This window comes from Haliotis rufescens, unplaced genomic scaffold, assembly GCF_023055435.1.
Source record: "Haliotis rufescens isolate VD_foot unplaced genomic scaffold, xgHalRufe1.0.p SCAF_9, whole genome shotgun sequence".
Taxonomy (NCBI): domain Eukaryota; kingdom Metazoa; phylum Mollusca; class Gastropoda; order Lepetellida; family Haliotidae; genus Haliotis; species Haliotis rufescens.
In genome coordinates this window covers 43,633,260-43,661,246 of record NW_025964383.1, presented here as the reverse complement: position 1 = coordinate 43,661,246, position 27,987 = coordinate 43,633,260, and the positions used below count along the sequence as shown (strand labels likewise).

At 41.7% G+C, this 27,987-nt stretch overlaps 1 protein-coding gene across 1 annotated transcript; it reads right to left on the bottom strand.

Moving 5' to 3' along the window:
* Nucleotides 1–19,624, bottom strand: LOC124145156 (protein toll-like). Its single transcript, XM_048391377.1, has 2 exons — nucleotides 19,500–19,624; nucleotides 1–3,877 (listed from the first exon to the last, which is right to left on the bottom strand). The coding sequence occupies exon 2, from the start codon at nucleotides 3,856–3,858 to the stop codon at nucleotides 352–354; it is 3,507 nt and encodes a 1,168-aa protein (XP_048247334.1). The 5' UTR covers nucleotides 3,859–3,877; nucleotides 19,500–19,624; the 3' UTR covers nucleotides 1–351.
* Nucleotides 19,625–27,987: the final 8,363 nt, after the last annotated feature.

Here is a 27,987-nt window from a genome sequence, read left to right as displayed (position 1 = left end):
TGACAACCCTAGAAACATAATCGGGGCGAACCGGGATTCGAACCCACAATCATAGGTTTCTGGCGTGACCAAGGGACGCAACTCTGCACAGCGAATCGCGGCGCCTTAGACGACTCGGCCACAAGTTCTTCATGTGATTATCAAACAGTTGCCGCGATACTGTACCCAAATGAGCGGTTTGTCCAGCGACTCCGGAACCTTGTGCTCGAACACTTTTCCACACTAATTCACTGTAAATATGTTTGTAGAGTAATACAGTTCAGTCTTGTGAACAGTTGTTTCCATAGTTCTGCACACAAGGAAGAAGATAACTGTGAGTATTCCATCATAATGCCATTTATCTTAAGCGTATCATACGTCACAGTTCAGTTTGTCTTGAGAACGGTTCTGTCTACAGTTCCGCACACGTGGTCCAACAAATGTCCGAAGTTTCTTGTGGAAGGCACAATCCTTCTCACTAAGTGGTTGATAGGCCAGCAAATGCTTCACAATCTCCTCGTCACACGGGACATTCAGCATTCCCTCCCTGACCACCATTCCAGCCATGAAGGATCTGTCCACCATCTGACGCTCACTTGCAAACCTGAACACAAACAAAATCCATTCATCGATAACTGACTCCTGCGAGAGAATGATAATAGTCCTGTCACTGTCCTCCACAGCATGAAGGATGTTTTCTTGGACAGCTGCTCCTGGGATGAAACTTTTGTCAGCCAAGATGAAGCTATGACCTTCGGCTTCCATAGGATTCACAATCTTTTCCATCATGAATGGAAAATCTGAATCTGCATACCACACAAAGACGGTTGACCCTTGTTTTGTATCTTCAACCAGGTCAGGCTGAGGCAATGCGGCTGGTTGAATAACCATTGTCATATTAGTGTTACCTTCTTTGTGGATATCTACGTGTATGTCATTCACCGTGGCTGTTTCTGTCAAGTCAGTTTGGTCTTCAAATGCCAGGTTAACTGTTTCCGTGACTTCTTGAGAATTAACTTGTTTGGTGGGCATGTAGTAGAGTAACCGTTTTAAGAAATGATCGCTTGACTCGTTCACATATTTCCCTGCTTTGAAGTATTTATGAAGCTGTTCATTGTCAAAGTTCTTAGGCACAGCATTGTGAAGAATCGGTACCAGAAAGTTGGCCTTTTCCCCTCGGCTCTTCTCGAGACCTGCTTCCACAGCTATTTGCATCATGGAGTCGGATTCGGATTGTTCTCCAAGAACTAAAACAATTCTCTTACTTAAAGCGACACCATGCTGAATATTCTCCTGTAATGAATGTCCAAATTTGAAATCGTTTGCCACATCATACACCTTGTAACGGTGCTTGGTCTTGAGGGGATTCACAACGTTTTCTTGAGCCCAGTCAGACAAATAGGCGGGATATACCACGAAAGCATCATAACACATTATTCCACTGGGGTCTTTCTTGTCAAATGGATGTATACCGGTGTGAACATACAGAAATACTTTGAAGTCATCCCAGTGAATGAACAACACCAGTGACAAGACCAACATAAATAGCACAATCACTGTAGGCACTGCGATAGGCACTGCTACTTTATGAATAGGTATTTCCTCACATATGAAATCTCCATCGGGAACTGCAAAGATATTCCTTCCGATATCTTCAACAAAATTAACACACTTGACGTCAAAAGAATCTTCAACATATTCATGGTTTGCGACGAGCCATTGTTTCATCCACAGCGAATGACAGTCACACTGCAAGGGATTTCCTCCAAGCTTTATACTTTTCAAATTCATCTCCTGGATTTCTGGAGGGATGTTTGCCAAAACATTATCTTGGATATATAACCTCTCTAGCTTCCCCATATGGGAAAGGCATGTCGGATTTAACTTTTCAAGCCCATTTCTCTCTAAATTAAGTTCCACTAATCTCTGACTCAGTTCTCTCCCAATCAAAAAGTTCCTGATGTGGTTGTCTTGAAGCCAAAGCTCAGTGTCTCCAGGAGGAAGAGTTTTTGGAGCTTCGGTCAGTCCAATTCCTCTACAGTCTACAATGTTCAATCTACTAATGGATCGTTCGTAACATGAGCAGTTTAGTGGACATTGTGTTGTGTTCGAAAGGCAATATGTTTCATCGTCTTCAAGAAGCAGCACCTTCCTTCCGGATAGTTCCTGTGGCTGTGAACATGTCCAAGCATCATAAGCAAATTCAGTCCCATAAACCTTAACAGGAAGATCAGTCCCAGCTATTGATCCATTCTCTTTGAGTTCCCTCACATAAGTTGTGAAGTTCAGAATGTTACAGTCACATCTGATAGGATTATTATGAAGAATGAATTTATAATGCTTGAGAAGCAAGCTGATTTTGATAGGTGTGTATTTGTCCGCAGGAGTGAAGGATATCGTTTGGATGCTGCCATCAGACAAGTCAACAGCCCTCAATCCGTCGGATGGCCTATCCAAGTCCGGGTTACCATTACTGACTGAGTCCACCAAGGTATATTTCAGCCGATCATATGGAATTGCATGGTCAAGCTTTGAAAAGTCGAGATCTGTGATGTTGTGTCCTTTCATCCGGATATCATACAGACTTCTCAACAGCAACAGACTCTCCGGAATATGTGTTAGTGGATTATTTTCCAGATCGACTACTTTTAAATTTACTAAAAGTTTCGAGAAGGCGTTACTGTTTATATGCGTCAGCTTGTTGTTCTTGAGGTCCAACTTCTCGAGTTTGAATAATCCATCAAACAACCTATCTCCTAGAAGAGAGAGGCCGTTGTTGCTCAGATCTAGGCGAACTAAGTCATGAAGTCCCTGGAATACACCTGCCTGTAGCTCTGTCAGTTTGTTCCCTTGTAGTTCAAGCTTGCGTAATTCTGATGCTTTCTGAAATAATCCCGGGGGGATACTTTCAAGCTGATTCTGTGCAAGATTAAGATATTGAAGTCCATCCACCTCATAAAACACACCAGGTTGCAACGACTCCAAGTTACATCCTTCCAAGGAAAGCATTTGTAGATACCCTCTAAAGTTGTATCCTGTGAGGTTAAGATGAGGGTTATAGTCCAGCCTAAACTCGCGCCTATATTCACGAGCCGACATTTCAACGATTCCATATGTATACTGATTCTGGAAAAAAGTGGTTCTTGTTAGGTTTCGTGGCAGATCTCGAGTGCTGTTATCCCAAGGAAATTCTGGAGGAATGGTGAAATTGTTCACTGATAGATCCAGTCCTTGTAGTGTCGGCATATGTTGGAATAATTCTGCTGGTAGCTCAGTAAGAGACAGGTTCCTCAGTATCATTTCCGCCATGAACGACAAATGGTCCTTGCAAGCAAAGAAGACTTCCATATCTAGAGAAGGGTATCGCTTGTTTGAGATCATCAATGTTCCAACTCCGTCAAGAGCAGCGCATTGTCGTGGGTCAGATGAAGCCAACAAGGCCGACTGCCAGACGATATTCAACACCGTTACACTTGTGGTATTGGCAATTATATTCAGACTTTCCAAACTCAAATCACAATTCTGAATTTGAACGTACGATATTACTTCTTTTAGAGCAGGATATGTTCCGTTGATGATGATGTTGGTTGGTTTCCCACACAAAAATGCATAAGCTCGTATTCGGGATCCCGAATAATTTTGTTCATCTTTGAAGACATCAGCAGCTTCAATGAAACATTCAGTGTCATTAGACTGATCCCCCTCTACAGATTGAATGACAAACGTGTGAACGTACACGCGTTTTTCCGTCTTGTGGATCATATAGGTAGCGGATATGTTAAAGCTCCTTTCAGCGACTTGGCATCTTTGTATTGATGATACAGGGGTAGAGAGGATGGAGAGGCCTGCCAGGATGACGTACAGCAGTGATACTAACATTGTGTATCAGTGGACCGATCTGTAAGGGAACATAGATGCATTAGAAAAGCGGCGTAAAACCATACTCACTCACTCACTCATAATAAACAAAATTTACTTATACACGAAACCAGTGAGTGAGTGTTTGAGTGAGTGAGTGAGTGAGTGAGTGAGTGAGTGAGTGAGTGAGTGAGAGACCCACGATAATAGGAAAAAAAAAGGAACTTTGACCAGACACACTACTGAACACAGACATTAAACTGCAACTATTAGTGATACCATTGACCTTTTTCAGTGTAATTGCATAAACACCAACAATTGGAAGGCTGGGAGTTGCACTATCCACCAGCCATGGTTAACTGTAGTCATATGAAATATTCTTTAACTTCCTTAGTAGCGGGGCGGTCGGGTAGCCTAGTGGTTAAAGCGTTCGCTCGTCACGCCGAAAACCCGGGTTCGATTCCCGACATGGGTACAATGTGTGAAGCCCATTTCTGGTGTCCCCCGCCGTGATCTTGCTGGAATATTGCCAAAAGCGGCGTAAAACCATACTCACTCACTCCTTAGTAGCATATTTGGACATTGAAAAGGACATTAAACGTCAGTTGGTATTCCATTTATCTAAATCTATCTAGGCTATCATAATTAAAAGCATTGATCAAGTGAGCCACCGAATATTATTAGGTAAACCTACATTTGTATACAGGTTTACATTAAGAATATGCATGTGGGAAGGACAATGCACATATTATTGCCCTATATTTAAGACAAGGTAGGAAAGCCATCGAATGTTAAAATAACTAACAACGACATGAAGTACACCTGTTGTTACATTTGCCAGAACAAAAATGTCACTACTATAGGTGAAACATCAAAGCATAAATATCAATAAATAAAGCGATTTAATTGAAATTATTTCAAAAAGTGTTTTCAACATGTAATGGTGTTTTTTCAGAAGGTCGTCACAAAAACGTCAGAGTGAGTCTGGTTTTACACCGCTAATGTTCCGGACATTATCAGGCCGGGGGACACCTAAAATAGGCTTCACACACTGTATCCAAGTTGTGAATCGAACCAGGGCCTTCGGCTTGACGAGCGAACGCTTTAACCACTAGACTACCTTTAAAGCTCCTGGACATACTGTACCAATATATAGGGAGTCGAAACCGGAGTTCAGGTTCTACTACACCAAATCAGAACCAGTTTGGACAGTGTGGCTGTGATTGGAGGATATTCTGTAAGATTTTTATGTCTTTTAAATGTACATCCATCCAGTTATTAAAACTGACCATGTTTTTCTATATTTAGTACTGTCTTTTTTAACATGATGACTTATGCTGAATGTGACCACAGCTATTTTCAAGTAGGTGACATTTGGTGCGAAAATGGGGGTGGTGTGTTTAGCTTCCGGTACTCGGAAAAGGAGCTGGCTAAGCTAGTCATTTTTATTTTTTTTATTGCTGCTCTAAGGCCAAACTGTGCACACACGTACAGGTAATAGCTGTTGAATGCTTAGTTATTTGAAAAAAAATCATAACGTTACTATAGAAGTCTATGGGAAAACATTTGGTTGTGTGTAACCTTCAGGAGTGAATTGTTTTGTTTCAAACATCAGCTTAACCACAAAGCTACGCACCACCCTCTTATATGAGAACAAGCGTTTCAATATCTTGCCAAACGCATTGCTGGGTGTCACAATCTTACGAGAGTTCACTTGAAGGGTTTAGACCGGCTGCCGCACGAGGTGACCCTTAATCCCGAATTCAGTCACCCGTTGCTATTTAACGTGTACTGCTCTTTTGATTGGCAGACCATTCATACCCTGGGTAGGGCTTGTGCCGCATAGTGTTTGTGACAACAGGACTAAAATAGACTGGGGAAATTTGGGGGATTTTGGTTTAGTTTACGGGGTGATGTTTGTTAGCGTTGAGTGAAATGCTTGATTCTTGTCAGGTCTGATTTGCCTTGCGTGTGAGTTGAAGGGACAGCGCTGGAACATTGGCTGTCTTGTGGTGGGTGGGTTCCTGGGGCGGGGTGGGTGTGTTGCTGAGATGGGGCGGGTGTGTTGCTGAGAGGGGTTGGGTGTGTTGCTGAGACGGGGTGGGTGTGTTGCTAAGACGGGGTGGATGCGTTGCTAAGACGGGGTAGGTTGTGTTGCTGAGACGGGGTGGGTGTGTTGCTGAGACGGGGTGGGGTGTGTTGCTGAGACGGGTTGGGTGTGTTGCTGAGACGGGGTGGGTGTGTTGCTGAGACGGGTTGGGTGTGTTGCTGAGACGGGGTGGGTGTGTTGCTGAGAGGGGGTGAGGTGTGTTGCTGAGACGGGGTGGATGTGTTTCTGAGACGGGGCGGATGTGTTGCTGAGACGGGTTGGGGTGTGTTGCTGAGACGGGGTGGATGCGTTGCTGAGAAGGGGTGGGTGTGTTGCTGAGACGGGGTGGATGTGTTGCTGAGACTGGGTTGGTGTGTTGCTGAGACGGGGTAGGGTGTGTTGCTGAGACGGGGTGGAGGCGTTGCTGAGACGGGGTGGGTGTGTTGCTGAGACGGGGTAGGGTGTGTTGCTGAGACGGGGTGGGTGTGTTGCTTAGACGGGGTGGGTGTGTTGCTGAGACGGGGTGGGTGTGTTGCTGAGACGGGGTGGATGTGTTGCTGAGACGGGGCGGATGTGTTGCTGAGATGGGGTGGATGTGTTGCTGAGACGGGGTAGGGTAAATCTGTATGTTTTACCTGTATTCAGCACATGTGGGAGGTTCTAAAGCGACTATGCTTGTCGTAAAAGGCGACTAACAGGATCGGGTGGTCAGGCTCGCTGACTTGGTTGATGCATGTCATCGATACGTGATCGCTGCTTAAAATATGTCACTGGATTGTCTGTTCCAGACTCGATTATTTACAGACCGCCGTCATACAGCTTGAATATTGCTGAGTACGATGTTATGCAACAAGTAAACAAACACAAAAACAAAATACATGTGTCTAGAGCAGCCTTGTACAGCAGGCCATGGGGGATATGGGTCAAAACCTACCACCGTTACGCTGTGTGTTCGAGACATCAACAGGTCTTGTTGACAAGGAAGCTCAGCGGACACAATACTCACACTAAGTACAGTGTGCGATATCACGAAGAGCTTACCCCAATTATCTCGTCTCCATTCAACGTCCATGAGTTCATTCATGGGTCATCACTGGTTGTGAACTTTAACCCTTTCAACCCTTTTAAGAATGAAGACATGTACATGTCGCGTGTTCATTTTCCGGGATTTTTACTTGGAAATTGCTGCTTAATCACAGCGTGGGAAGGGCATTTGTGCTTTTGTGAGTGCGTGTGTGTTTGTGTATGGTTCGATGTTTTGTAAAGCTATGTTCAATTAAGCAACGCGGCTTTAAGCTAGCAATTATTATTATTATGTAGTTATTTATTTATATACTGTGGTAATTCATTGCAGCGGAGGGGAGGGGGTCATGAGAATATGACAATTTATTTTCAAATAAAGCAATCATAAATGTCATCATTATTGGGGACTGGTCATTTATTCGTTCGTTCGTTCGTTCAGGTTTTTTTATTTATCTTATTTTATTTTTATTTATTTATTTTTCTATTTTATTTTATTTTATTTTATTTTATTTTATTTTATTTATTTTATTTTATTTTATTTTATTTTATTTTATTTTATTTTATTTTATTTTATTTTATTTTATTTTATTTATTTATTTATTTATTTATTTATTTATTTATTTTATTTTATTTTATTTTATTTTAATTTATTTATTGATTTATTGATTTATTTTCTTATTTATTTTTTTATTTTTATTTTATTTTATTTTATTTATTTGTTGGGGGGGGGGGGGGGGGGGGGGGGGGGGGGGGGCGCAGGAGCACTTTTCTTTGTCCGCAAAAAAACAGCATACTCTCTCCAGTCCAGTGTGGCCCAAAAGCCAAGTATTCTAGGGCGCCGCAATTCGCTGCGTGGAGTTGCGTCCCTAGGACACTCCAAAAACCTGTATCGTGGGTTCGAATCCCGACGCGCTCCGATTATATTTCTAGGTTTGTCCGCAGCATACCCATGGTCGTGGGTTTCTGCATAGTGGTAAACGTCTGAGCCCTGCATCACTTCGGGCTTTCCTCCCACATCAAGCTGTCAACGGCCGTGGCATAACTGAAATACTGTTGAAAGCTCAACTCACCCACCCACCCAGGCCACTACGAGTGAGAAGTCAGGGCCCGAAGGTTGGGGTTAACGCTATTTAACATGACCTGACTTTCATCTGATGTAATCAATCACTTTTACTTTAAAAACAACCTTCAGTTATATAGAAATATATATATCGGTTATAAACAATATTGTTTAAAATCAAAGTAACACCGATATTTGAAATATTTGAAAGTGATTATATCTATGTCTGTATCGATGTCCACCTTTCCCTCTCATTCTCTCTGTCTCCTCAACCCTTCCCTCTCTCATTCTCTCTGTCTCCTCAACCCTTCCCTCTCTCATTCTCTCTGTCTCCTTAACCCGTCCCTCTCTCATTCTCTCTGTCTCCTCAACCCTTCCCTCTCTCATTCTCTCTGTCTCCTCAACCCTTCCCTCTCTCATTCTCCCTGCCTCCCTCCACCTTTCCCTCTCATTCTCTCTGTCTCCTCAACCCTTCCATCTCTCATTTTCTGTCTCCTCAACCCTTCCCTCTCTCATTCTCTCTGTCTCCCTCCACCTTTCCCTCTCATTCTCTCTGTACCTGAACCCGTCCCTCTCTCATTCTCTCTGGCTCCTCAACTCTTCCCTCTCTCATTCTCGCGGTCTCTCTCAACCTTTCACTCTCTCATTCTCTCTGTCTCCCTCCATCTTTCCCTCTCATTCTCTCTGTACCTTAACCCGTCCCTCTCTCATTCTCTCTGGCTCCTCAACTCTTCCCTCTCTCATTCTCGCGGTCTCTCTCAACCTTTCACTCTCTCATTCTCTCTGTCTCCCTCCATCTTTCCCTCTCATTCTCTCTGTACCTTAACCCGTCCCTCTCTCATTCTCTCTGGCTCCTCAACTCTTCCCTCTCTCATTCTCGCGGTCTCTCTCAACCTTTCACTCTCTCATTCTCGCTTTCGCTTCAGGATTATAATCAGTACAAAATTGGATTTGAAACTACGATCATCAGATCCTGGTGTGACTAAGGAACAACTTTTCAAACGAATTTTAATCTGAAACAGAGACAACATTTATCATTCTTACAACTAATTGATTATTGTAATTAGTTTATGACTTAAATGAAGAAAAATACACCTACCAGGTAAGCTTTCACCCTCGTCCCACTGTATATCACTGTGATATTATCATTATGCACGTGAAGCCCACGAGAAATGAACTGGATTAAGACAATTAATCTAATTTCACGGACATGTCCATTCAGTCACACAAACTGATACATCAACATGATGAACGACCAACACCCGGGCATATGAACAGGTCAGAATAGGTCCCCACCAGCCCATGCTTGCCGTAAAAAACGACTGATAGTATGCGACTAACGGGATCGGGTGGCCAGGCTCGCTGACTTAGTTGATGCATGTCATCGTATCCCATCATCGATTGCGTGGATCGTTGATCATGATGTCAATCACTGGATTGTCTGGTCCAGATTCGATTATTTATAGACCGCCGTCATAAGCTGGACTACTGCTGAGTGCGGCGTTAAACAACAAACAAACATATGAACAACGTGTTTGCTGAAAAGCTATTATGTTTTTGTTAAGTATATTCAGCCTAATTTAAAACACACAACGGCTTTGTCACGCTGTCTTAATAATTATGCTTGTTTTTAAATAAATTAATGACTTAATCTAGATAAGAGTGTGGGCAATGCGAATTCCAGCTACTGAACTATCCGCATGACTAGGCGTTGTGTAATCTTGTTGGTTTTACGCATCATCATCATGATTGGCGTATTTTGTCTTACACTCCGTTATGAAACACCTTTGTCTGACGTCTTCATTTAAAGCTTAATGTCTTATGTCGTGTCTTCAAACAATTATTAATCGGGGGAGCAGAGCGTTGGCGTGAGGGGGAGTGTTTGGCGTCGTGTTATACGCTTGAGACACTTCCGGCATCGTGGGATGACTAGCGCTCTTACATAATAACATTAATAATGATGATGATGATGATGATGATGATGATGATGAGTGAGTGAGTATGGTTTTTACGCAGCTTTTACAATATTCCAGCAATATGACGGCGGGAGACAACAAAAATGGGCTTCACTCATTAGTCGGAATCAAGACCTGGCCTTCGGCTTGACGGGCAAATGCTTTTCCCCACCAGGCTACCGTACCGCCCATGATGATGATGATGATGATGATGATGATGATGATGATAAGTTGTTTAAAATAACTATTTCTTTGATTTGTTTGATAGGCAGTTGACGAATTACAAAGAAGATACAGCTTCATTAATTAATTTGAAGGCGACGTTTCGTTATAGTCTTGCTTGATAACGGTATAAGGATCTATGCCGAAACGTCGCCTTCACAGTGATTGAAGAAGTTGTTATCCATAAATTGTGTTTACTTTGTTTCTTTGATATTGCATAAAAATAACATATATCGTTGTTAGCTGGATGGATGTCCTGAAAGAAGTGAGTCATGGGAGTGGGTGCGTGAGAAAGTGAGTTTGACGACACTTTGAACATCGTTTCATTTAAATCACGGCGTGTCAGTTGCTCGTGACATACATAGGATGAGGTGGGATATATTGAGACGGGGGAATGAGAGACGAAGCGAGTGTTACAGGGATGCATATGCTTGAGCAACGACTGAAGTAACAACAGCTCAAATGGTGGGTTTTTTTAAAGAACAAAATATGTTCAGGAAGATGCTGAAGTGTTTGTCCCTCGGCTTTCACAGGCATGCATGCACACACAACAAACACAACACATACGCACACCACACACACCACACACAAACACACGCACACACACACTACACACACAGACACCACACAGGCACTACACACACGCACACTACACACACCAAATGCACACACACTACACACACACCATGTGCACGATACACACTCGCACGCACACCACGCTATACACACACGCACACATACTAAACACACAAGCACGCGCACGCACACACACACCACACACAAGCACACACAACACGCACGCACGCGCACACAACTCACACACGCACGGGTACACACTACAAACATACTCACACACACTATACACACGCACATACACACACACACACACACACACACACACACACACACACACACACACACACACACACACACACACCACACTCTAGCTTCCCTTTAGATAAAACCAACTGTGTACACCGCAAAAAGAAATTAAAGGGACCCAATTCGTTCTTACTAGTCCTGCACCAATACTGTGGAATATATTTATTTTATGAAAACAAATCTAGAAATGCATACCAAAGCAAGTCTAGACAGCTACCCTCTATTCCACAAAATCAGCAAAGGGATTTTTAATTTTTAGAGTCCAATAAGGATATTGTGTAATATAAGATTCAGAAATTAAATGTTACTCTACTTTCTTACTTCCATAGTTAAATCCCTCCTGGCACGAAAGATTAACTATAGTAATATGAAAGAATGAGATGTCCTTAACCTCTTTTGAGTAGTATATATCTTATAAGATTTTCAGAGACTAAATGTTAGTCTATTTCTTTACTCCCATAGTTAAATCCTCCTGGCACGACAGATTAACTATAGTGATATTGAAAGAATGAGATGGTCCTTCACTTCTTTGAGTAGTATATATCTGAAGCGCTGGACTGAAAAACTATGTCTAACACTAATCCCAGTGGCACCCTCAACACAGGATGAAGATTAATGATCGGCTCCTTGTCCCACAGTCCGTGGTCTATTTGTAATTATTTTCTGAAGGTTTACGGGACGTATAGGTAATTTAATAGAATGTATGTCCATGTATTGTTTAAAACAATTTGTTATATCACTTCTACTTGTTCACTCTTATCCACTTTCGTTGACGTCTTGTCGACGCGCCACGACGAGTGAGGCCCAGATGGGGACGTAGGGACAACGCACTCCTTCACAAACCCTCCCCCCCCAACCGCACCCCCCCTCCCCCCACACACCCCCACAACACACACACACACACACACACACACACACACCCCCACCCCCCCCCCCCCCCCCCCCCCCCCTTCCCCTCAAAAACATTAACTCGTCGTACGTCAACCGACTTGTCAGCTCATTGCCCACTATCTGTATCACATGTCAGACACATGGCAGGCCGGGCATGTAGCAGTGCTACTTAAGAGAGAGAGAGCGGCAGCTTTAACGTATGTTTTCAATTTAATGTAATATGTTGTTTAACTTGTCAGAATACATATATTGCAATTTTATTACAACTTTAATTGCGATATCATTCTCTTTATCTTCGCACATATCCATCTGTCAGGCCACACCTTCTGGTCATGAGAATCATTTGAATACTAGAATACTAGAATACTAGAATACTGTAACGTCACATATAACGTCACTGGTAGACAATACATTTAACACAAGCGATTGAATGCAAAAAGAACCTCCCTAAAATGAGGGGCAAAAGAAGGTATGCCGAGGTTTTTTTGTGGAATTGAAAATTGAAAGAGGTATTGTTTAAATGTGATCATGTTTATTTCACCGTCATTCAATCCTGTAGATAGTAATCTGTGGCTGAGTCTTTACGCTTTGAAATGCTTAAGTCAGCGATACGCTACTTATAAGTTTGACATGCGTTACATATGAAGTAAATTCTCGTTATGTATACGCTATGGACACGTCCAAATTATGTTTTTTCGATGAAGCTCGGACGTATGACAGCGTACTAACTGTCTTTTACACGCTAGGTGCAAGTTACTCTAAAAGGTTAATTGTAGTGTGACAATGCCATAACGCCGCTTTTCAGTATTCCAGTTATATCACGGCGTGTCAGCTTTAATGTGGGAGGAAAGCCCGAAGTGATGCAGGTCCTCAGGACGTTTACCACTTCGGTGAAACCCACGAGCACGTGTATGGAGCTGACAAACCTAGAACATAATCGGCGCGAACCGGGATTCGAACCCACAAATCATAGGTTTCTGGCATGCCCAATCACGGCGCCTTAGACGACTGGGCCCCCCGGTGCCCCCTTTTTTCATGAAGACGGGGACAAAAAATACATTTGGAATCACATAGCCCCTGCCATATATGCAATGTTGTAATATGTGCCGAAAAAATTCTGATTTTCAAAGAAAAGGTGTCAATATAAGTGTTAACGTAATTATAATGTAACAATAAAAACAAAGTAGAAGTATTCTTTAAGTGCTGACTCGCGCCCAGTACCGTTATTTTCTTTTTGAAATAACATCGCAGCTTGAAGGATATTTTCGATTGCAATCAAACATATGATCAAATCAACTGAGAGGTATACTTTCTTTTGCTTCTCAATGTATTTGATTGACTGTGTTTGTATGTTAGTCGAACAAGTAATATTGTACACATATACATACATATACATGCATAGTATAAGTACATACTGCATAATAACAAAAACAATCTAGTTAAATTTCGATCATTGATAACACGGCTCGTGTATGACAAACATTGACCTAACGGTGTCGACCTGTAGCGTGATGCGTAAACAGATGGCTTGTCTCCCCAGCTGACCTTTTGCATCTATCACGTGACAGCTTGGAACGTTCCGTGTGGAGATTCCTCGAGGGGATCACACGTTTAATTGTGTCCTAGCAAGGTGTAGGGGTACGGGACGAATAGTTCTCCTGTACCCAATGACTGATTGTCGATTGAGCTGACAAATAAACTCCTTGACTTGGCACGTACCATGTCATCCTGCCCAGTACGTTTCAATCGCGCGTTTGTCTGTCCGTCCAGACTTGATATATTTACATATAGCCGTGATAAAGCTGGAATACTGCTGACGGCAGAGTAAATGAAAACATACATTTCGTCGCTATGACTCGCGATGGTTAACGCGGAAGAAAATGTTGTGTGTGGCCTATTCCGCGAAGTATGAGACGGGGTGCACGCAAAACAATACCGTTCGTGTATGGCTTCGAGCAATTTTATACCATCAAAAGTGTCTGTCGGATTAACATAAATCTTTATCTCTACATGTATCGCCCACTCTGTTTCCACCTATCTCTGTATCTATCCATCTATTTATAGTTTTGTTTGTTTGTTTGTTGTTTTACGCCGCTCTCAGCAATGTTCCAGCGCGGCGGTCTGTTATTAATTGAGTATGGAACAGACAACCTACTGGTTGAAATCATGAGCATCGATCAACGCAATTGGGACACAAAGACATGCTTCAACCAAGTCAGCGAGTCTGACCACTCGATCCCGTCAGTCGCTTCTTACGACAAGCATAGTCGCCTTTTACAGCAAGCATGGGTTGCTGAAGACCTATTCTTCCCCGGATTCACTGGGATCTATCTATCTATCTATCTGTGTCTGTCTGTCTGTCTGTTTGTCTACATATCTATCTGTCTCTGTCTTTGTCCCTCTATCTACATCTCGCTATCCATCTATATACCGCTCTACTTACGCCCCCCCCCCCCCCCCCCCCCGCGCCCCGCGCCCCTCTCTCTCTCTCTCTCTCTCTCTCTCTCTCTCTCTCTCTCTCTCTCTCTCTCTCTCTCTCAAATAAACGCATTAATTCCACAACCCTCGTGTTTGTTTAATGTCTCTCAGACAACAATGTATTCATGTACATGTTCAATCAACCATTAATTGCGCTTCATCAATGTTAATATATTTAAACTATCCCTTAATCGTCGTATTGCGTGAGAACGTACATGTGAATGTCTTTCTTATTTCATAATGTCTTGTCTTTTAAAATTGCATCTGTCCCGTAATGGAACGTTTCTGCAATAAATATTATCTTATCTTTCATAAAATAGTTCAGCTCATACAATGCCGCGGGGAGATAGATACCCTGTCATGCGTTAACACAACACCCTCATTCACATTGATAATAACGGCGAATAAACAAAGATGTGTTTCTTATGTATATAAACTTATGTGTCACATGACACAAACATGTCTGAAGGAACGATCGGGAAAAGCACTTTGACAAGTTAAAACGTACATAGCAGCCTCAATGATTAGTCCATAAGCTTAGTACCAATATATACCTTCTCAAACCCAAAGCTCTTTTCTGAGTATAATCAACCAAATATGTTTCAAAGTATGGATTACCAAATATGGCATGGTTAACCTCAGTCATGTGATCACATTGGCAACTCCGTTTTCACTGTTTGACACGTGACCGGTGTTTGGTGACGGACTGGCCATTTGACCCTTGACCATGTCACGATAAGAATGAGGTGCACTGTTAAACTATCTTTTGAATTCCTGACAAGAGATAATGTCGAAGCAGATTACAGTTTATCTGGGAGTGGTAATTCATCGAAGGGGAGGGAGGGGGTCATAAAAAAATGACATTTTAATAAAACAATTATATATTTGAATAGGGATTGGACATTTATTTATTTATTTATTTATTTATTTATTTATTTATTTATTTATTCATTTATTTATTAAAATATTTATTTATATTATCAAGTTAGTTAATAAAAAAATATATCCATTAAATGGGATCAAAGCCCCCTGCGCGCGAACGCACGCACGCACGCAAGTGCGCACACGCACACACGAAAACACACACACACACAATCCCCGCCTTTTATACAAGCCCAGTCCCTATGTCATACAGGTGTTTCTCAGTTACAAGTAGTTTTTACATTCTTAACCTATGTCCGGTTTTTTTATGGGTGGGGCTCAACGGTGGGGTTGGGGCAGCGTGGTCTAGGGTGGAGAGTTTTTTTGGTTTTTTTGGTTTTTTTTTTTGGTTTTTTTTTTTGGGGGGGGGGGGGGGGGGGGGGGGGGGGGGATTAAACCAATTTTGTTTATGTGTCCCACTGACCAGATGACCGGCCACAACAATTAATAACCCTAGCCTCCCAACATCCACTTCGTCGCCTCATTCTCATTCTTTACCAGCAAGGTTTCCATTGTGTTGTGCAATTTATCATGGTTTTTTTAATCTACCGTTTACTGAAAAACCTGAGCCTCTTCTTCGTCGGGCCTGTTAAGTGGGGCGGTAGAACAAGTCAGCTCTGTCGACACACACCACGCAACTCGATACTTCCTGAATGTCCCCCCTTGAACCAGAAACCGTGACGGTCATGTGACGCCATCTTTGTGGAATGTTTCACAGATGACAGCGAGGGCCGTCTCTGTCAAGTTTCTCCGTCGTTCTTCAGCGTTAGTTATGGATCGTAAAATGCACTCCAAATATGCTTTTGAAACGTATTTCAATTATTTTGTTTGTTTTTTATCATCATCGTCGTCGTCGTCATCGTCGTCGTCATCATTATTATTATTGTTGTTGTTATCGCCACCTTAATCATCGTCGTCGTCATCCTCATCCTTATTAGTAGTAGTAAAGGTAGTAGTAGTGTCATCATCATCATCATCATCATCATTGTTGGTAAGGACTGATACAGATATTGTACAGTTGTAAGATTACATATGATAAAATAGTTATGAAGTGCTTCAAAAGCCAAAGAGACGCTTTTAAAAAAAGGTCAGTAAAATGTACATAAGAATGTTGAACATGTACAGTAAGATACGACCACATATATCCTCCCCTCACTACACCCAACACATGTACCCACAGAGATACTCCCATTCTGAATACATACACATGTACCCACAGAGATACTCCCATTCTGACTACATACACATGTACCCACAGAGATACTCCCATTCCGACTACATACACATGTACCCACAGAGATACTCCCATTCTGAATACATACACATGTACCCACAGAGATACTCCCATTCTGAATACATACACATGTACCCACAGAGATACTCCCATTCTGACTACATACACATGTACCCACAGAGATACTCCCATTCTGAATACATACACATGTACCCACAGAGATACTCCCATTCTGAATACATACACATGTACCCACAGAGATACTCCCATTCTGAATACATACACATGTACCCACAGAGATACTCCCATTCTGACTACATACACATGTACCCACAGAGATACTCCCATTCTGAATACATACACATGTACCCACAGAGATACTCCCATTCTGACTACATACACATGTACCCACAGAGATACTCCCATTCCGACTACATACACATGTACCCACAGAGATACTCCCATTCTGAATACATACACATGTACCCACAGAGATACTCCCATTCTGAATACATACACATGTACCCACAGAGATACACCCATTCTGAATACATACACATGTACCCACAGAGATACTCCCATTCTGACTACATACACATGTACCCACAGAGATACTCCCATTCCGACTACATACACATGTACCCACAGAGATACTCCCATTCTGAATACATACACATGTACCCACAGAGATACTCCCATTCTGAATACATACACATGTACCCACAGAGATACTCCCATTCTGACTACATACACATGTACCCACAGAGATACTCCCATTCCGACTACATACACATGTACCCACAGAGATACTCCCATTCTGACTACATACACATGTACCCACAGAGATACTCCCATTCTGACTACATACACGTGCACATGTACCCACAGAGATACTCCCATTCTGAATACATACACATGTACCCACAGAGATACTCCCATTCTGACTACATACACATGTACCCACAGAGATACTCCCATTCTGAATACATACACATGTACCCACAGAGATACTCCCATTCTGACTACATACACGTGCACATGTACCCACAGAGATACTCCCATTCTGAATACATACACATGTACCCACAGAGATACTCCCATTCTGAATACATACACATGTACCCACAGAGATACTCCCATTCTGAATACATACACATGTACCCACAGAGATACTCCCATTCTGAATACATACACGTGCACATGTACCCACAGAGATACTCCCATTCTGAATACATACACATGTACCCACAGAGATACTCCCATTCTGAATACATACACATGTACCCACAGAGATACTCCCATTCTGACTACATACACGTGCACATGTACCCACAGAGATACTCCCATTCTGAATACATACACATGTACCCACAGAGATACTCCCATTCTGAATACATACACATGTACCCACAGAGATACTCCCATTCTGAATACATACACATGTACCCACAGAGATACTCCCATTCTGAATACATACACATGTACCCACAGAGATAATCCCATTCTGAATACATACACATGTACCCACAGAGATACTCCCATTCTGAATACATACACATGTACCCACAGAGATACTCCCATTCTGAATACATACACATGTACCCACAGAGATACTCCCATTCTGAATACATACACATGTACCCACAGAGATAATCCCATTCTGAATACATACACATGTACCCACAGATACTCCCATTCTGAATACATACACATGTACCCACAGAGATACTCCCATTCTGAATACATACACATGTACCCACAGAGATAATCCCATTCTGAATACATACACATGTACCCCCAGAGATACTCCCATTCTGAATACATACACATGTACCCACAGAGATACTCCCATTCTGAATACATACACATGTACCCACAGAGATACTCCCATTCTGAATACATACACATGTACCCACAGAGATAATCCCATTCTGAATACATACACATGTACCCACAGAGATACTCCCATTCTGAATACATACACATGTACCCACAGAGATACTCCCATTCTGAATACATACACATGTACCCACAGAGATAATCCCATTCTGAATACATACACATGTACCCACAGAGATACTCCCATTCTGAATACATACACATGTACCCACAGAGATACTCCCATTCCGACTACATACACATGTACCCACAGAGATACTCCCATTCCGACTACATACACATGTACCCACAGAGATACTCTCATTCTGAATACATACACATACAGCAGTCATTCCACAATCGGCACACACCATGCAGGACTTGCTGGGCTATTGTTGAGTAAACCCCTTCTAACGCACTCTCAAACATTCTTTTGAGGGGAATACAACTATCACCGAGTATGCGTGTTTGTACCAGTATTAACATAATATCCAATGTCAGTAGCGAGAATTTAATCAATTGATGGTTGCAACGTAAAACAGGATAGTCTTTTTATAACAACAATATATCTAAGTTATAGAAGTTGAATATGCACGTTATAATTTAATTAATTTTTTTCAAGCAACATACCCGTTCGAATATCCCTCAGGCCATTATCCTTTAACTTATCCTTAATTTGACTAGGAGCAACAACGTACAGTTAATACTTGTAGGATACGATAGTCAAGCTAGCTACTAGCTCTATACCACATATAAAATTAGCATCGGGATACTTATTTGTTTAATTGTAGAGTCGGGAAGGGTATTGTGTAATATAACATGATTTCATATACTAAATGTTAGGCTTAATATACAGGTACAATCATGTATTCAGTGTATGTTGCATAACATATATGGCCTAATTTAAGATGATAAAACGTTCCCCTTATATCTTAGCGTTAGAACTCGGCACGTGTGTACCTGCGCTGAACTGGTACGGGCACATTTGCCTAAATCTATATGTAAATAAATGTACTCAATATGACTTACCTGAACACGTCATGAATGTGTGTGTTATACAGCATCTACTCCACGTGTGTCCTGTTGCTGTGGACTGCCAAGATGCCACTTGTTTTCCAGCGATTGAACATATGAATATCCGGTATGGGGCGCCCCTTCTGGGAACCTGTATGGAAACACGCATTAGTTGGACTGTATGATCTACACACACGCCGAAGCAAAAGGGAGGGTGTTCCTATATAATAATGCTAAGGGGGATAACTGCTGTAACAGCAGGTTGTACATGCGAAAATCTGAGGTCCGATTGTGTTTACCTCACCGCGACCATGCCCGACATTTTTTTTGTTTTCGCCGTCCTCTTCAAGGGATATGTTTTTGACATGTACTACAATTATCGTTGCAGAGAAAAGTACATATTTAGTAGAAGTTTGTTTGTTGTTTAACGCCACACTCAGCAATATTCCAGGTATACTCGAGTCAAGTAGCAGAAGTAGTAATAGTAGTAGTAGTAGTAGTAGTAGTGTCAGTAGTGATGTTAGTATTTTGGAAGAAGTAGTGGTAGTAGTAGTAGCAGCAGCAGTCGTAGTAGACATAGTAGAAGTAGTAAAATCAGTGGTAGTGGTAGAGGTGAAAAGTAGTAGTAGTGGTAGTATTTGTAGTAGTAGAAGTGGTAGTAGTAGTAGTAGTAGCAGTGGTAGTAGTAGTAGTAGCAGTAGTAGTAGTAGTAGTGTCAGTAGTGATGTTAGTATTTTGGAAGAAGTAGTGGTAGTAGTAGTAGTAGCAGCAGCAGTCGTAGTAGACATAGTAGAAGTAGTAAAATCAGTGGTAGTAGTAGAGGTGAAAAGTAGTAGTAGTGGTAGTAGTAGTAGTAGTAGTAGTAGTAGTAGAAGTGGTAGTAGTAGTAGTAGCAGTGGTAGTAGTAGTAGTAGTAGTAGTAGTAGCAGTAGTAGTAGTAGTATTGGTAGTAGTAGTAGTAGTAGTAGTAGTAGTAGCAGTGGTAGTAGTAGCAGTAGTAGTAGTAGCAGTGGTAGTAGTAGTAGTAGTAGTAGTAGTTGTAGTAGTAGTAGAAAAGTAGAAGTAGTAGTAGTAGTAGTAGAAAAGTAGTAGTAGTAGTAGTAGGAGGAGGAGGAGTAGTAGTCATCGATGTCGGCAGTAATGGTAATGTAACTCTACATCAGTCAGAAACAATACGTAGTTTAATATATGCACCTCAATTTAATTTGCAAACTGTGCAGTCTGGTGCCCATGAGAAGAGTGTGGAGGATTCAAGGTCAGTATTCCCCGCGTGTTGTATCACCTTCCGTGGGGGCAGTGGTGCGGAACGAGGACTTCTTGAAGATTTTTTCCGGGAAGGAAAATATTACCTACTGTTTTATTGTCGGGTTTGTTGTGGGTTTTCTGCTTACTTTCCCGCCTCACGAGTAGCTTTGTAATCACCCGGGGTTTGGTGGGTGCGGTACTTTAGAGTGAGGTGTCCACAGATATGTTACGGTTTGTCATGTTTGATATTTTACGTATGTGTGTGAGTGTGTGTGTGTGTGTGAGAGAGAGTTTGTGTGTGTATATGTTTGTGTGTGTGTGTTTGTAGTTCTTAGGGGGGAAGGTGTGTGGGTACATGTGTATTGTGAGATTCCTTGCATGTCAGCACACACACGCACGCACGCACGCACGCACGCACGCACGCACGCACGCACGCACACACACACACACGCATGTATACAAATATGTAAATACAATAAATATATGACACCCATGTGCCTATACATCATGGTTACAAGTATGTTATATTTTATCATGATTATATTTCTATTCTAGTGTCTCGGAAATCATGTGCTTATGTATCATGTTTTCAAGTAAATACGCTGTGCTATAAATGTCCAAAACGGTGTCTCATAGCTCACATCTTGGCAGGACATGTTTGCTGTATATACCATGTGACACTGGAGGAGACATTTATGTCATACACTTTTTGACACGGCAGATGAATGTGCGGCGATTCATGGGAATCCCATGTTTATATTTGGCTGAATCGTGATACCTACAAATGTTCCTGCTGTGTTAATGCTAGGCTAACACTTTGACGGTAATGGATCACACTTATTTTGGGGTATATTTTTGTAGTGAAGTGTTATTCTACCGACTACCAGTGGTAGTGGTAGAGGTGAAAAGTTGTGGTTGTAGCAGTAGTTGTAGCAGTAGCAGTAGTAGTAGTGGTGGTAGTAGTGGCCGTAGTAGTGGTAGTAGTAGTAGTAGTAGTAGTAGTAGTAGTAGTAGGAGGAGGAGGAGCAGTATCAGTAGTAGCAGTGGTGGTAGTAGTGGCCGTAGTAGTGGTAGTAGTAGTAGTAGGAGAAGGAGGAGGAGGAGCAGTAGTAGTAGTAGTACTAGTGGTAGTAGTAGTAGTAGTAGTAGTGGTAGCAGTAGTAGTAGCAGATGTAGTAGTAGTAGTTGTGGTAGTAGTATTAGTATTAGTAGTAGTAGTAGTAGTAGAAGCAGTGGTAGTCGTAGTAGTCGTAGTAGTAGTAGTAGTAGTAGAAGCAGTGGTAGTCGTAGTAGTAGTAGTAGTAGTAGTAGTGGTAGTAGTAGCGGTAGCAGTAGTAGTAGTTATAGTAGTAGTAGTAGTAGTAGTAGTAGTAGCAGTAGTGGTAGCAGTAGTAGTAGTAATAGTAGTATAGTAGTAGTAGTAGAAGTAGTGGTAGTAGCAGGCGCAGTAGTAGTAGTAAAAGTAGTAGTGGTAGTGGTAGTTGTAGTTGTAGTAGTAGTAGTAGTAGTAGTAGTCGTAGTAGTAGTAGTAGTAATAGTAGCAGTAGTAGTAGTAGTAGTAGTAGTAGTAGTTGTTGTAGTAGTAGTAGTAGTTGTAGTTGTAGTAGTAACAGTAGTAGTAGTAGTAATAGTAGTAGTAGTAGTAGTGGTAGTGGTAGTAGTAGTAGTAGTAGTAGTAGTAGTAGTAGTAGTAGTAGTTGTAGTGGTAGTAGTAGTCATCGATGTCGGCAGTTATGGTAATGTAACTCTACATCAGTCAGAAACAATACGTTGTTTAATATATGCACCTCAATTTAATTTAAAAACTGTTCATAAGTCGGGTGTGGAGGAGTCGAGGTCAATATTCCACGCGTGTTCTGTCGTGGGTTTTCTGCCTACTTTCCCACATCTTGGCCGGACATGTTTGCTGTATATACCATGTGACACTTGAGGAGACATTTATGTCATACACTTTTTGACACGGCAGATGAATGTGCGGTATTTCATGGGAATCCCATGTTTATATTTAGCTGAATCGTGATACCTACAAATGTTCCTGCTGTGTTAATGCTAGGCTAACACTTTGTCTGTAATGGCTTATTTTGGGTTTTATTTTTGTAGTGAAGTGTTATTCTACCAACTAGAGTCATATTCATCAAGCAGAAAATATTATTAAACTTAAACCCCTCCCCATAAGAACCCTCTCCCCGACCATCACCAACACCAACACACACAAGAAATACAAAATACATATACTGAACCACAAAAGAAGCGTGACCCCAATGAAAATGCATGAAAAATTGTCAACTAAATGTCTGGGTAAGTTTTGTCAAAGTTTCTAAAATTTAACATTACATTGTCCGGAAAAATTAAATTTGATGAAAAAAAAAAGCAGATGACAATAAAACTGATGGCCCAAACGCATCACGGCAACGGCCATAGTAATCCCCGCACGTGAGTTCCGTGCAAATTAAAATGCGCATGCGTTCCCACTTTCTTGCCCTATAAAAAAATCACCGAGATCGGATAACATTCATCCGTTATTGAATTGCTACCACACGCCAAGATTGACAAGAAATCAGCGACACCAAGCCCTTGGACGATTGCAAGCTGGACAATTTACAGGATCCAGCAACGATACCAGACCACCAACAATACAGATGACCGACCACGTCGTGGAAGACCAAGGGCCACCACTCGACGTCAGGATCGTCAGATTGTGCGACAGCATCTTCAAGATCGCTTTGTTACTGCTGCGGAAACTGCCAGAGGACACTACCTTCAAATACTTTGTTTGTTTGTTTGTTTCTTGTTTAACGCCGCACTCAGCAATATTCCAGCTATATGACGGCGGTCTGTAAATATCCGAGTCTGGACCAGACAATCCAGTGATTAATATCATGACCATCGATCCACGCAATTGGGATCGACGACATGCATCAACCAAGTCAGCGAGCCTGACCATCCGATCCCGTTAGTTGTCTTTTATGAGAAGCATAGTCACCGTTTATGGCAAGCATGGGTTGCTGAAGACCTATTCTACCCTGGAATCTTCACGGGTCTGGCGCAGTCGGATGTTGCGATCTTGGGCGGGGGTAGTTACTCTTGGTCGTCCCGACCTTGGCCGATCACGTGTTGACCCATGCTGTTGAAACCGATCCCATAGCCTTGTGATGGTGCTCGGCGCTACATTGAAAACCCTGGCTTCAGCTGATCGGGATTCCCCTGCCTGCAACTGGCCTTTGACGTTGTTTCTTTGCACTTCTGTTAATCTTGGTATGTTGTTGAACTGTCACTATTCGATTGACGCAGATGCCAGGCAATAAAAATGCACTTTAATACCGTTCATAGTGCTGCTGCACATGCAGTGCGTGCAGTTGCTTGGCCCTTTTGTTAATGCACTGGTTGCATTTTTCCGAATCGTACGTGTTTCCCGTCTAATGGTTTGCATGTCCTTGTTGTGATCATTCTGATCCAGGACATTTGTCACTGACACTATAGCACATGAAACCTCTTCATTTTGCACCTCTTGGTCCGCTAATTTTGCTTTCATGGCCAAAAATATCCGTATTACGTTTCTTTTAGTAATAGAATATTAAGGCGCACATTCCAGGAAAACTTGCAATGTTTAGTTTCTGTTTGTGAAAGATGACAACAGCTTTTTAGACGACAGAATTAGAAATGACATTATATGAAAAGGGGTTATCGCGCTTATGTGAAGGTAAATATCCTGTATTGGGAACAACAATAAGTTTTTAATATCATGTATTAGGAATAAACACTGTACTTAACGCCTCCTGTGATAACCTCTATTTCGGGGTCTGTGAGAGAGACTAACCTATGTACACTGTACCAAATTAAAAACTTCACAATCCTAAAATTTTAACATTTTGACCTGTTATCATTGTGGGCCCTTATTGTGTATTTAAACAGTAATGGCCACGTATTGTCTTCAGATAACACCCATTTTTGTGCAGGTGAATAAATCAAAATCATGTGCACAGCACTATAGTGGCAAAAGTGGTTTTTCACGTGCAACTGTTCACGTGGCCATAATACCGCACGTGTTTTCAGAAATACTTGTGAGCAGTCATTAACAAAAATAGAAAAACACAAGAAAACAAAAGCATTTACGGCCATTTGTCATTCCACGCCTTTCAAATGTGCAACGTGAACGTGCCGTCGGCATGTTGCAGACGGGAACGTCCGTAGCTGAAGTCGCAAGGACGATTGGTTGTAGTCGACGGACTGTCTATGATTTACAGACGCGTCTACAGCAAACGGGTACCACCGCTGATCGCCCTCGGCCAGGTCGACCACGTGTGACGTCACATGCAGAGGATCGTCAGATTCTCTGACGGCACCTCCGTAACCGAGGACTCAATTACACAGACGTCAACGTCAATTGTGGGTACAGCGACACTTACGATGGACTCAGAGGAATTGGAATCAAGTCGTCTTCAGTGATGAATCCCGATTCAATCTTCGATTTGCTGATGGTAGGGAGGGATGTGGAGGCGCCGTCATGAACGTTACGCCCAGTGTTGTGTACAGGAAGTTGACAGATTTCGAGGCGGAAGTCTCATGGTGTGGGGTGCTTTCTGTGGCAATGCACGTTCCAGGCCTTCTTGTCATCCGTGGCAACTTCAACGCTGCTGCTTACCGCGACCAGGTACTGGCACCAGAACTTCTGCCTTTTATGGCAGCACATGAACCCGGTTTGATCTTCCAACACGACAATGCCAGAACCCACACAGCAATTTTTACAAGGAATTTCCTCCAGAATGCGGGAGTCAACGTCATGGACTGGCCGTCAAGGTCTCCCGACCTCAATCCCATCGAACACGTCTGGGCTGCTCTTGGCAGAAGTCTGCACACTCTCCAGAACCAACCACAAGATCTTCGTACCATTTTGCGGCAACAATGGCGTCGTCTTCCCAATCATCTGTTCACAAGCATCACAAGGTCCATGCGGAGGCGTTGTGTGGCAGTTGTCAACGCACATGGTGGCCATACACGCCACTGAACTTGTGTGCCATCAGATTCTCGTGCTTGGGTCGTATGATTTCAACTATTGATGTTATTACCGAATACCGTAGGTGCTTGGAACAAATTATGGTTACCACCGTTAATTAAAATCCTTCTTTGGACATTAATGATTAAAAATTACCTTCTCTGATACATTTGTCCGTTGTATATCATATATAGGATTACTTTTAAAAATGTGAAGTTTTTGATTTGACTCAGGATATGATAATGTCTGAAAACGGATATTGACTTCGGGAAATATTATGTTAATCTGCATCCGATCTTCACTCATATTGTAGTATTGTATCATTTTTACCTGCAGTGGAATCTGTCAAAACAGGGTCTACGTCAATCCCAGAACAAATTTACGGTCCCGAATCCTTGAAAATATTAGTAGATTCGAAATTTAAAAGTTGAAAACACAGTAGGATTATCGCCTATTTAAAACGGACATAAAATATCCACACACATACAACGACTTATGTCATGAGGTTCGGAAGTCGTCTTCTTGGCGAAATAGATTTTTACGTTACTTAGAGATTATTGCAATTTTATAGCGTGTTGGTATGTAACTGCTTGTACTAGTCCGGATTAATGCCGATTTTATAGTGCTGGCCCACTGTGATACCATGCCGCAGTTAAACATGGATATCCCACTCAGACTCTGTATACTGACTCTAAGCCGACCAGTCCTCGTTTTATTCCTGTAATGCCGAGCACCAGGCAGGGCAACAACAAGTTCAACATGTTAACGTCTCGTTGTTATGACACAATCCGGGGTCGAACCCCGACCGTCCACTCACAGTTTAACATTAATACTCCACTCTGGCACAGTAGACAGGCAGACAGACAGTTAATTCAGTAATTTAAGCATCAAGGCCAATAGTACAATGATGATTAGATATAAACATTTGTCACGTGATGTACATCATTCGATTTTAAATAAAGTGACACATTCCTCATTATAAAAACATGTTTCAAGTAAACAGAAACAGCATGGATCGTATCAGTATTTCAGATATCATAGTTTAGCAGATCATTAACTGAAGGTCTTTAAAAATACCTTGCAATATGGGGAGAAATTTATACCTGAAATGGGAATACGGTTCACAAATAAGTAAGACAGGGTATTCATTCTCTACTTCTCCAGATGAACAGTTTGTACAAATAGAGTTCACAATATCACAGTATTTGGACCTGCGATATACACTTACATTAAAATTGTGCAATAAAATTCTAGGTCTACAATAAGCTCTGATTAAACTTTTATCATTTGAACAAGTTAAATATCTTTCAGTCTGTAACATTGAGTTTACTTTGCAGTAACTGCTAAGATAAAATGATTCAGAAATACTTTGGTGCCACTGTTGACAAAATATATCCTGTAGTCTTTGCTTAAATGAATATAACAATAACTGTGGATCTCCCTCATCTTGGGGAATCCATACATATGAAAAGCCACTAACAAATAATAGATTTCTCTCATCCGAAACCAAATTATTTTAACCATTATCACGAAGTACCTATAACATTTTGTGACACTGATATGAGTATCTATCAGGCATTTAATCCAATACTTAATTACCCTTAATTGGGTGGCTACAAAAATATTAATACGGCCTGTTTCACCAAGGATTGCTCTGTTTGAGGCAAACTTACCAACACCTAGAAAACATTTGAAATATGAAGTGTGAACATTTTCAGTTGCAGCGTAATACAGCTTCCCATATTTCAGAACCATACAAAAGTATAGGCATAATTTTGCCTTCAACAATGGCACATGTTTTGAAAAAAGAAACACAACTATTTTTCCTGAAACATTATAAAAAGGCTTAATGGCTTTCGATTCAGTTAATTGCTTACATGCCATAGACCATGACAATCCAGAGGAGAACATAAAACCTCAATATTTATAGTAAGTGACTACACTCAAGACATATGAACCAAGAAACCATTTTTCATGTTTTGCAACAATACCACCTTTTCTAAGGACTACATCATTTGTTTTTTTTATAGATATACTTCAAGGCACCATTTTGAACAGTAACTCTGTAACACATTTAACTGTTTTTGCAAGTCATTTACAGAATAGGAAAAAATACATCATCAGCAAAGAGAAGGAGCATAATGTCCATTATTTCTTGTGTTAAAAATATCCCATGTTGACACAGTATACTGGCCCGACCAATCCTTGTTTGATGCCATTAATGCCGAGCCCAAGGCAGAACCATATTCTAATGTATTTTGGTGT